The sequence below is a fragment of the Podarcis vaucheri genome (assembly GCF_965113315.1).
Source record: "Podarcis vaucheri genome assembly, chromosome: 1".
NCBI lineage: Eukaryota > Metazoa > Chordata > Lepidosauria > Squamata > Lacertidae > Podarcis > Podarcis vaucheri.
The window spans coordinates 85,280,604-85,290,553 of record NC_138759.1 but is presented as its reverse complement, the minus strand read 5'-3'; the positions used below and the strand labels follow the sequence as shown (position 1 = coordinate 85,290,553).

Below are 9,950 nucleotides of genomic sequence, written 5' to 3'. Positions count from 1 at the left end.
TTAATGCAATAACACTTTCCTCTGCAATAATCTCTTCAGGGCACCCTTCACCTCCTTCTTCCTTAGGCTGTAGATCAACGGATTCAGCATAGGGATCACCACGGCATAAAACACAGAGACTATTTTGCCCTGTTCTAGGGACATGCTGGAAGGACGTCTGATGTACATGACAAAGAGCGTCCCATAGAAAAGGGTGACAGCCGTCAGGTGGGAGCCACATGTGGAGAAAGCTTTGTACCTCGCTCCGGTATTGCGAATTTTCAGAATAGTGAAGAGGATGAAGGTGTAGGAAGTCAGAATAACAGCTAGGGAGCTGATGAGGTTGAAACTGGCAGAAAGTAACATCAGGGTCAATTTGACATGGGTGTCAGAGCAGGACAGTTTCATGAGAGGTGGGTCAGCACAGTAAAAGTGGTTGATGACATGGGAGCCACAGAAGGTCAGGCGGAAGGTGAATATGGTCTGTATCATGGCATCTAGGAAAGCATATGCAGAGGGAACTGCAACCAGCCACATGCAGACCTTCCATGACATCTTTGTGGTATAGAGTAGTGGGTTGCAGATGGCAACATACCTATCATATGCCATGATGGCCAGGATGAAGGACTCCGTAAGCACCAGTGCAATGAAGAGATAACACTGTATCAGACATCCAGTAAAGGAAATGACTTTATAGTCTGCTACAAAATTGGCCAGCATCCGAGGTGTGACATTGGAGGAATAGCAGAGGTCTACAAAGGACAGGCTGCTGAGGAAGAAGTACATGGGAGTGTGGAGTTGGGAGTCCATCTTGATTAATGTGATCATTCCCACATTCCCCAGAAGGGTGATAATGTAAACGACTGAAAACAGCATGAAGAGAGGAAGCTGCAGCTCTCTACGATTTGTGATACCCAAAAGAATGAAGTCAAATACAACTGTGTTATTTTGTTCAGCCATCTACACATTTATAATGTCTTCTGAAAACGAAAGGAACATACATGCAAAGAATGTGAAATCAGACTTATTATTTGATGTGCTGGTGAAGCAATATTCTTCCCTAGTTTTATTCTGTGGTCTCAAACCTCTACTGTTTTTGTATGTGGTTCAAGGGGGGGGGGTCCTTTTTATCTCCATTGTTTTAACACACAACTAGCTTGAAGACAACATACAATTGTTTCATAATAGACTTTGTGCTACCTGAATGAAAGGGGAATGAATAATAGAAACATAGTTAAAATGCACACATGCACAAACTTATAAATTTGGAAAAGGTTAGTATTATATGAGGGAGGAGACAGAGAATAAGAACACAAAAAGCACCATCTAGTTCAGTATTTTCTTTCTCACACCTGCCAAACAGATGCATTTAGAATGTGACAAAAAAAAGTGTGTGAATGCTACTCTGCCTTTTTTAGCTTCAACATCTGATCATCAGAGGTATCCATATTCTCATGGGTAAAGTAGGGACCTTGAAGTGCTTTTTGGTGTACTGGTGATCCAGATATTATCAGACCTTATATGTACAGTGGTGCCTCGCAAGACGAAAAGAATCCGTTCCGGGAGTCTCTTCGTCTTGCATTTTTTTCGTCTTGCGAAGCAAGCCCATTAGCAGCTTAGCGGATTAGCGCTATTAGCGGCTTACTGGGCTTAGCGGATCAGCTGATAAGCGGTTTAGTAAACTATGCTGAGCTTGACAAACTAACAGGTAAAATAAGAGATCAGGATGAACAGAAATTTCTGAAAAATTGGAGTAAATTTTGGAAATATATTGGAATAAATGCTTAAAGTGAATTGACGGGGTTAGAACAATACGACCAGCGAATGAATTTAAGACTATAGATTGAAAATCAAATACGTAATGGAAGGAGATATTTGATACTTATCAAAAGGACGGAGGGAAGTTCAGATTGTGTGTTTTTCTTTTTTCGGATGTGTGTTTTTTTTTCTTTTTTCTTTGTAATTTTTTCTCTGTATTTTCATATATGTCTGTTTTTTGTGTATAACTTCAATAAAAATGCATTTAAAAAAAGATAAGCGGCTTAGCGGCTTAGCGGATCAGCTGTTAAGCGGCTTAGCAGATCAGCTGATAAGCGGCTTAGCAGATCAGCTGTTAAGCAGTTTAGCAGCTTAGGATCAGCTGATAAGCGGCTTAGCGGCTTGGGGAAAAGGGGGGAGGGGAAAAAACCACAGGAACTCGCAAGACATTTTTGTCTTGCGAAGCAAGCCCATAGGAAATTCGTTTTTCGAAGCACCTCCAAAATGGAAAACGCTTTCGTCTAGCAGGTTTTCCGTCTTGCGAGGCATTCGTCTTGCGGGGCACCACTGTATGGAAAAGATAGAGCTATAGATCTCTTTTCTATATACAGTAGACCCTCTGGATATGAATTTAATTTGTTCTGAGGGTCCGTGCGCACCCCAAAAAATCCGTAACCAGAGGTGCTGCTTCTGCACATGCGCACAGCTTGATAGAGCGCTTCTGTGCATGTGTGCACAGCGAAACCCAGAAGAATACTTCCAAGTTTGCCACATTCATAACCTGAAAGTTACATATCCAGAGAGGTACATAACCCGAGGTTCCACCGTACAGAAGACAGAGTTGGTTACATTGACTCACCATATTTTTTGGGGGGTATAGCTAAAGTAAATGTCAAAAAAGAACCTGAAAACATACACAACCATAGCACTCCACTCAATATTCCAGAGTCAGAAAAACTACTTTCAAGCTAGAATCAAACAGCTTGTCAATAGCTCCAAAATAGATGAAGGGGGAGAAATGAAAACAAGATCGAATGAAAGCAAATGTAAAGTGATTCACATAATGGGGCAAAATATCAACAACTGACATATACAGGAAAGGGATCTGCTGATCATGATGATGGCATAGTGTCTTGTGATCATGGTAGAAAGAATTTAGAATGGTAGCTGCATTTGGAATACTATCTACTGCTCTGGCCACACAGTATTGTTGATCTGGAAAAGGTGCAGAAAATGCCAGTAAAATGATCACGGGATTGGCAAACCTTTCCTTTAAAAAGTAAGGTGTTCGGACCTCATAGAAAACAGAGAAGAGTGGTGGTGGTTAAAGTTAAAAAAAATATGCATACTGTGGAGATGGTGAACAGAGACAAGTTCATAATGTTGTTGTTTAAATAATAATGCTAGTACCCAGGGTCATCCAATGAATGTGATTGGCAAGAGATTCAGGACAGTGACTGCCGTTGAGGAATTCAAAGGCAGTTTCAGTGGGAGATTCATTCATTTGTTCATTCGTTCATTGAATTTATATACTGCCCTATACACAGAGGTCTCAGGACTGTTCACAAAAAAGAAGATTAGACATGTTTGTAATTTTCAGACCAACTACTCATAAAACCCCAGGTGAGGTTGATTATTTTTTACCCACCTCCAAACTGTAAAGCTGCAGGGAAAACCACAGCAGCTGTTCTAAAATTTGACAGGTTCTGTGCCCTCTTTAGCAGATGACTTTTCCTGCAAATCTCATCCATTCCTACCCTAAAATAATAATTAAAAGGTATATTTTTTCTGACTGATTCACCAACTCTACAAACTACTTCAGACTGAGGTCTGTTGTTTTCCCACAGTTCTGAACTGGGATCCAAAGTAAATCTTGCTGTTCGTGGACACATCTAGCTGCAGCTACTTCAGAAACAGATAGGACCACTGCACAGTGGCAGTCTTTCTCAACACACCATGCTATAAATAGAGCCCAATGGATGTTAGGTTGAATGCCTCAATTGATATAAGATGTCCCACACCCAAATATGGGCAATGGATGCTGGTAAAACCTACCTCAATGAGGAAAGAGGCAATCCCACAGACTCCCAAGAGCACCGGCAGCTGAATGAAGCAGGAGGCTTTATATTCATCTATGAGCCCAGGGAGATTGTCTCTGAAATGGCTCTTCTGCTCCACTTGTTGTCCTCTAGAGCCCTGAGAGTAAAATTACTGCTCTCCATCGGATTCCTGGGAGCTGTTGTTGACAATGAAAATGTGCCCCCTTTCCTGTTTAATTAGGCTATAGTGGTATGACCTTTTGAACTAATATGAATCAGAAGATCAGAGATTCCATCCTGGAACGTGCAGGAGCCATGATGCTTTTGAAGGGTTTCACTGCTGTCTCTGAGCTTTCATACTTTATTTCTTGAAAAAGCAACTCTGTAGCCCTCCAAAAATGAAAGTTATACAACAAAATGTACAGTGAGTGTGGTGTGGCTACATTGTATATATATATATATATATATTTCCTACTGAAGAATGTCCCCTGTTGCCATTAGACAGCAATGGGATCAGTGTGTGTGTGTGTGTGTGTGTGTGTGTGTGTGTAAAACCAATATTGTGTGATTTCCAGAATCAAAACCAACACAACATGCAGTAGCTGATTTTCCATAATAAGCATAACTTTGTTGGGGGTAGCCATATCTCTTTTGCTGTTTCTGGCTACGCTCCCCATGGCAGCCATTTTGTCTTATGCCATAACAGTTGTTTATTGACCAGTGCCTCCAGCACTCTCAACATTTGAAATGTACCCATTGGTTCAAAAAGGCTGGCAACCCCTGTACCACATAATGTGTAGATTTGTTTTGAATTGGGGATGAGGAGCCAGAAGTGGAGTCTTGTGCCATATCCCTAGGACCTACATCAAATAACCAGATGGTACAAATGATATCTGAGTGGCTATGGACCATAATGTTAATCATAACCGCAGTACTGCACAACTAGGAGATAGAAAGCTAAGGTGAACATGAGCCTACATTCTTCCCAAGCTTGCTAATAAAAAACAAATAAAATAGAGATGGTTTATATTGTTATATGCTCCCTGCTTCCTCACATGGTTAGAGATTCCAAGTGGAAGCACTTACCTGAGTTTGGGAGATGAGACCATTGAAAACTTATGGCTTTTTGTAAAAAATTAAAAACTTTTTTAAAATGTATGTGTGGAAATAAGCAAATAGAACATAGCTGGAGGCAGACAGCTTTCATCCTTCTAGCAGGGCAGCATTTCATTTCAGATTACCAGAGACACTTGCAACGCAAATGAGCTTCTAGAGCTCAAAGGTGAGTTTCTGCTTCTCTGTCCTGTGTTTCCTATTCCCCATCTTCTGTTCCAAAAATGCTCCTATTGCCATCATACCCCAAAAGAAGACTCAGGGTACAATACGAAAGTGGGGGAATGTTATATTTATTAAAATATGAAAATAACAATAAGAGGATCTGCAATAACCAAATAGAAAATTGAAGTGATCAACCAAATCAAATAATCCAAGCCGGAAAGTTCCTCATTGATGGAGAGATCATATCCCTTCTTGCTCCTGGGCATATCATCAGGTACAAGCTATGACCCCACAGCAAATAGTGAAGTAACACTTCCTCCTTGCTACCAGGGCCTTGGGTTTTTGAGCCAAACAATGTATCACAGCCCACTGGTTTGACGTTCTCCCTAGTCCACATGCTACATGACACCCACAATAACCCACAAAGCAATTGCAATGGAGGTTGACCAAGGAGTGCATTTAACCATAATGCCTTGCATAATACCTCAGGAATTTACTCAACAGATCTTAATTCCACTTTGCTGCCTAGACTACAGGCCAGATTCAACCAAATAAGGAACTCCACTCCAAACAAGGAATTCCCAGGAGAGTAAAGTAGGTGAAAAAGAGGCCAAATCCCAGGCCAATTAGGTGCTCTACCAAGAACTCCTACTCAGTCCCTTCAACAAGCATCTAGCAAAGTTCACACTTTACAAAGGCAGGAAGGGTGTGTACCACACAGTTTGGGGCAGTTTAGGGAGGGATTTCTGGTATGTGACCGTAATAAATTGATTGATTGATTGATTGATTGATTGATTGATTCATTCATTCATTCATTCATTCAGTTTGGGGAGGAGCTGGTTTATAAACTGGGCCATCCCCACAGTTCACCACAGCTGGGGAAGAAGAAAACCCAACCTGAGTCTTCTTTTGTGTGGGAGCTAGGGTATGGCAAACTTGCCCCCACCCTAGAGTGGGAGTATGATTGTTCCATCAAACACAAACACCTGCCCCCAAGTGATAATTCTCTCCATTCAAAACATCCCTAGGTAATGAGGAACTATTTCCCAGCCATGCCAAGCCATTAGCTCAAATGCTGTTTAATGAAGGTATGGCCATGCCTGGATTCCTAAAAATCATGCTTCTATCTCCACACCGTGAAGAAACTGTGTTTGCTCCTTGTTTAAGGAGAGACGCCACAGACCCTCCTCCCAAGACCCTGGAAAAACCTGAATGCTGTCTGTGTCAGCAAGTAAGGAGAAGAGAGATGGCGGGGCAGGAAATCCATCTCCACATCACTATCTGGCAGCCCTGCCAACCTGGAGGCTTGTGTTTTGTTAAATTGAAAATATTAATTTCCATTGTATTTTTGCTTGCTTAACTTACAATAGAATTGTATAGTTGTGTATTGGTCCTGTTTATATGATCCTTGTATTTTTTGCTTTTCTCTGCTTATTTTTATTACTTCGTTTCCCCCTCTGGGATTGAAAGCATTCAACAAAGAGCACCCTATAGATAAATGTAAATAAATAAAGAAAACAAATAATTAAATGCCTCTTTTCAACCAGACTATGACAGTTGTAGAAAGAGTATGGACTTCACTCGCTCAAAACCCCACGGGAATCACAAACATAAATATGCTTTTCTGTTCTCAGCAACTCTGGGGGAAAGAAATTCTCAGAGTATCCTTAATTGACTTCCAAGGCTGTGCTAAAGTAATGATTGTGTCATATCTTTGGGGATCCATGCTAGTCGGGAAGTTCAGGAAAATGTTAGTGGTCACATGTCGTAGAGCTAAGGATGACAGTATAAAACTGTTCTTCTGTCTAGCTCCAGTGTCAGTGCTCCGGACAGCGCCAGATTTAGGACAGTTTCCTTGCACAGGGTGATGAGCCCTGGGGGCACAAAATTGAGAAGATCCATCATTGAGAAGATTCATTTGGGGGGCCCAAATTCTGGCTTCACTCAGGGTGCCATGCTACCAAAGATGACCAAAATCTGCCCCTGCTCTGGACTCTGGGTGGAAATGTCTCCAACATTTCCTGAACTGGTAGGCTGAACATAGCTGTAAAAAGTATTCATTATTTGTCCCAGAAACAGTGAATATTTGTAATTCTATACAGCACTGTACCTATGGGGGTGTGGTTGTTCCAATCTACAGAATGGCAAGACCGTGCTGGCAAAATAATCCTGTGATTAGGGTAGCTACTCATTTGTCATCAAGAAAGAGGGCATGGGTTGGCATGTAATTAGCACATCCTAATTTATATGTATAGGTGCAAATATTGAAAGAATTACCATATGATAATTTAAGGAGAAATGCAATATATCTCACCCTAATGAGAAAGTATGTGACTGGATGACCTTTGTTTATGCTCATTCTACAGTCCAGGGGCTAAATGCTGATGAGCAATTCAAGGCTTCTGCTATCTCTTCTTATGGCTCTTTATCTTAAAAATAAAGACGCGGGTGGCGCTGTGGGCTAAAGCCTCAACGCCTAGGGCTTGCCGATCGAAAGGTCGGCAGTTCGAATCCCCGCGGCGGGGTGCGCTCCCGCTGTTCGGTCCCAGCGCCTGCCCACCTAGCAGTTCGAAAGCACCCCCGGGTGCAAGTAGATAAATAGGTACCGCTTACCAGTGGGAAGGTAAACGGCGTTCCGTGTGCGGCTCTGGCTCGCCAGAGCAGCGATGTCACGCTGGCCACGTGACCCGGAAGTGTCCCCGGACAGCGCTGGCCCCCGGCCAATAAATGTGAGATGGGCGCACAAACCCCACAGTCTGTCAAGACTGGCCCGTTCGGGCAGGGGTACCTTTACCTTTTATCTTAAAACTGGACTTGGACCAGACAGCCCTTCAAACAGAAGATGTCTTCAGATTGAGGACTGTCATCCAGCAGCACTTCAAAGAGTGAACCATCCTGTGAAAAGTCAGGCACATGGCACCTGACCCAGTGATTATGGCATAAACTTACACGCAGAATTCCTACTTTCCTCTATTCTTTCAATGGGAATTATCTGGGGCTTGTTTGTGCCTAGATGGGCTTGAAGGGTAGACTGGGAAAAGACTGGGAAAGATCCTGCTTGGGATCTTTCCTGCAGAATCCAATTGCACAGTATGTTCTAGGCCAGCCTTCAGCAGCATGTTTTCATGTTTATTCTTCCATAGATATTCTACTCAATTGTCATGGCCTTCAGCTAGAACAATAAACTTATTGATGATGATGATGTTCTTATCTCCTGCAAGGGAAGTATATTGTGCCAGCGTCTGCCTGAAGGAAGGAAGAAACATAAACTGGGTTGTTTTGTCTTTCAGGAAAAGCACTTAGACTGCCTGCATTTCAATTCTTGTATCTCAGAAGACAAAATGCATAGCAGAATGGTGAAGGGAAATAATACATCAGGATCTGAATTTATTCTATTGGGATTTGCAGAGTATCCTAAGCTGCAGCTCCCACTCTCGGTTTTGTTCCTGCTGGTCTATATTATTACTGTTGTGGGAAATCTGGGGACAATCACAGTAATCAAGATGGATTCCCAACTCCACACTCCCATGTACTTCTTCCTCAGCAGCTTGTCCTTTATAGACTTTTGCTATTCCTCCAGTGTCACACCTCGGATGTTGGCAAATTTAGTTACAGGCCACAAATACATTTCTTTTACTGGATGCTTGATACAGTGTTATCTCTTCATTGCTCTGGGTCTCACAGAATCCTTCATCCTGGCCGTCATGGCATATGATCGGTATGCAGCTATCTGCAATCCACTGACATATACCACAAAGATGACACCAAAGGTTTGTATGTGGCTGGTGGCTGTTCCCTCTGCATATGCTTTCCTAGATGCCATGATACAGACCATATTCACCTTCCGCCTGACCTTCTGTGGCTCCCATGTCATCAACCACTTTTACTGTGCTGACCCACCTCTCATGAAACTGTCCTGCTCTGACACTCATGTCAAACAGACCCTTATGCTACTTTCTGCCAGTTTCAACCTCATCAGCTCCCTCGTTGTTATTCTAATCTCCTACATTTTCATTCTCTCTACGATCCTGAGGATACCCTCTGTTGAGGGTAGGTACAAAGCTTTCTCCACATGCGGCTTCCACCTGATGGCGGTCACCCTCTTTTATGGGACAGTTTTCGTCGTGTATATCAGGCGTCCTTCTAGCCTGTCCCCAGAACGGGGCAAAATAGTATCTTTGTTTTATGCAGTGGTGATTCCCATGCTGAATCCACTGATCTATAGCCTAAGGAACAAGGAGGTCAAGGGTGCCATGAAGAGACTGGTAGGGAAGTATTTTACTAATATACACCGTAAACGATAATGTCCATTAATTCCTTATTTAAAGCTTAATATTCACTATTATTTATTTCCATAAATAGTGTGAAGTCTGTGCTTATATAAAAAACTGTTGTGAGTGTTGTGTGTTTCTGTTCTGCTTATAATGCCAAAGGCATTAGGCAACAAGTAACCATGTTGGTCAACTACTGCAGCAGAATGGGTCAACTACTGCAGCAGAATGGCTCTTGATCATTTTTGATCAGAGCTAGTTTCAGATTAAATTAATATTGCAGTTTACGGCACCTGCACTTGCTGATACTTCTAAAATGGGAAGCTGGCTTGCTCTTACATTGTACATTTATATAGTCTAAAGACAGAAGTGGACATTGCAAATGAAATGGGACTGCTACTGAAAAATAGCAGCCTAGTGCACTGTTGTTCAAATTAGAGCTGCCCATCCCATTATTATCTCTGATTTTAAGGACATGTGTTGTATAGACTGGTCATTATGATTTTGGAGCTGTGTGTAGCTATTCAGACATGACATCCAATGTATGCATGTCTGGCAGACTTGGGGATGGGAAACCATGGGCAAAGGAAGGTGCCATCCAGAGCCTTCACTGCTCATAGACTTT

General features: G+C 42.3%; 2 protein-coding genes across 2 annotated transcripts; one reads left to right on the top strand and one right to left on the bottom strand.

Moving 5' to 3' along the window:
• On the bottom strand, nucleotides 1-939 carry LOC309526369 (olfactory receptor 5M5-like; the record flags this gene model as incomplete). The annotated part of the gene is made up of 1 exon (XM_082212352.1): nucleotides 1-939. The coding sequence occupies one exon, from the start codon at nucleotides 937-939 to the stop codon at nucleotides 1-3; it is 939 nt and encodes a 312-aa protein (XP_082068478.1).
• Nucleotides 940-8,407: 7,468 nt separating this feature from the next.
• On the top strand, nucleotides 8,408-9,358 carry LOC309517201 (olfactory receptor 5M11-like; the record flags this gene model as incomplete). Its single annotated transcript, XM_082196315.1, has 1 exon — nucleotides 8,408-9,358. One exon carries the CDS (start codon nucleotides 8,408-8,410, stop codon nucleotides 9,356-9,358), a length of 951 nt encoding a protein of 316 aa, XP_082052441.1.
• Between the last annotated feature and the right edge of the window lie 592 nt (nucleotides 9,359-9,950).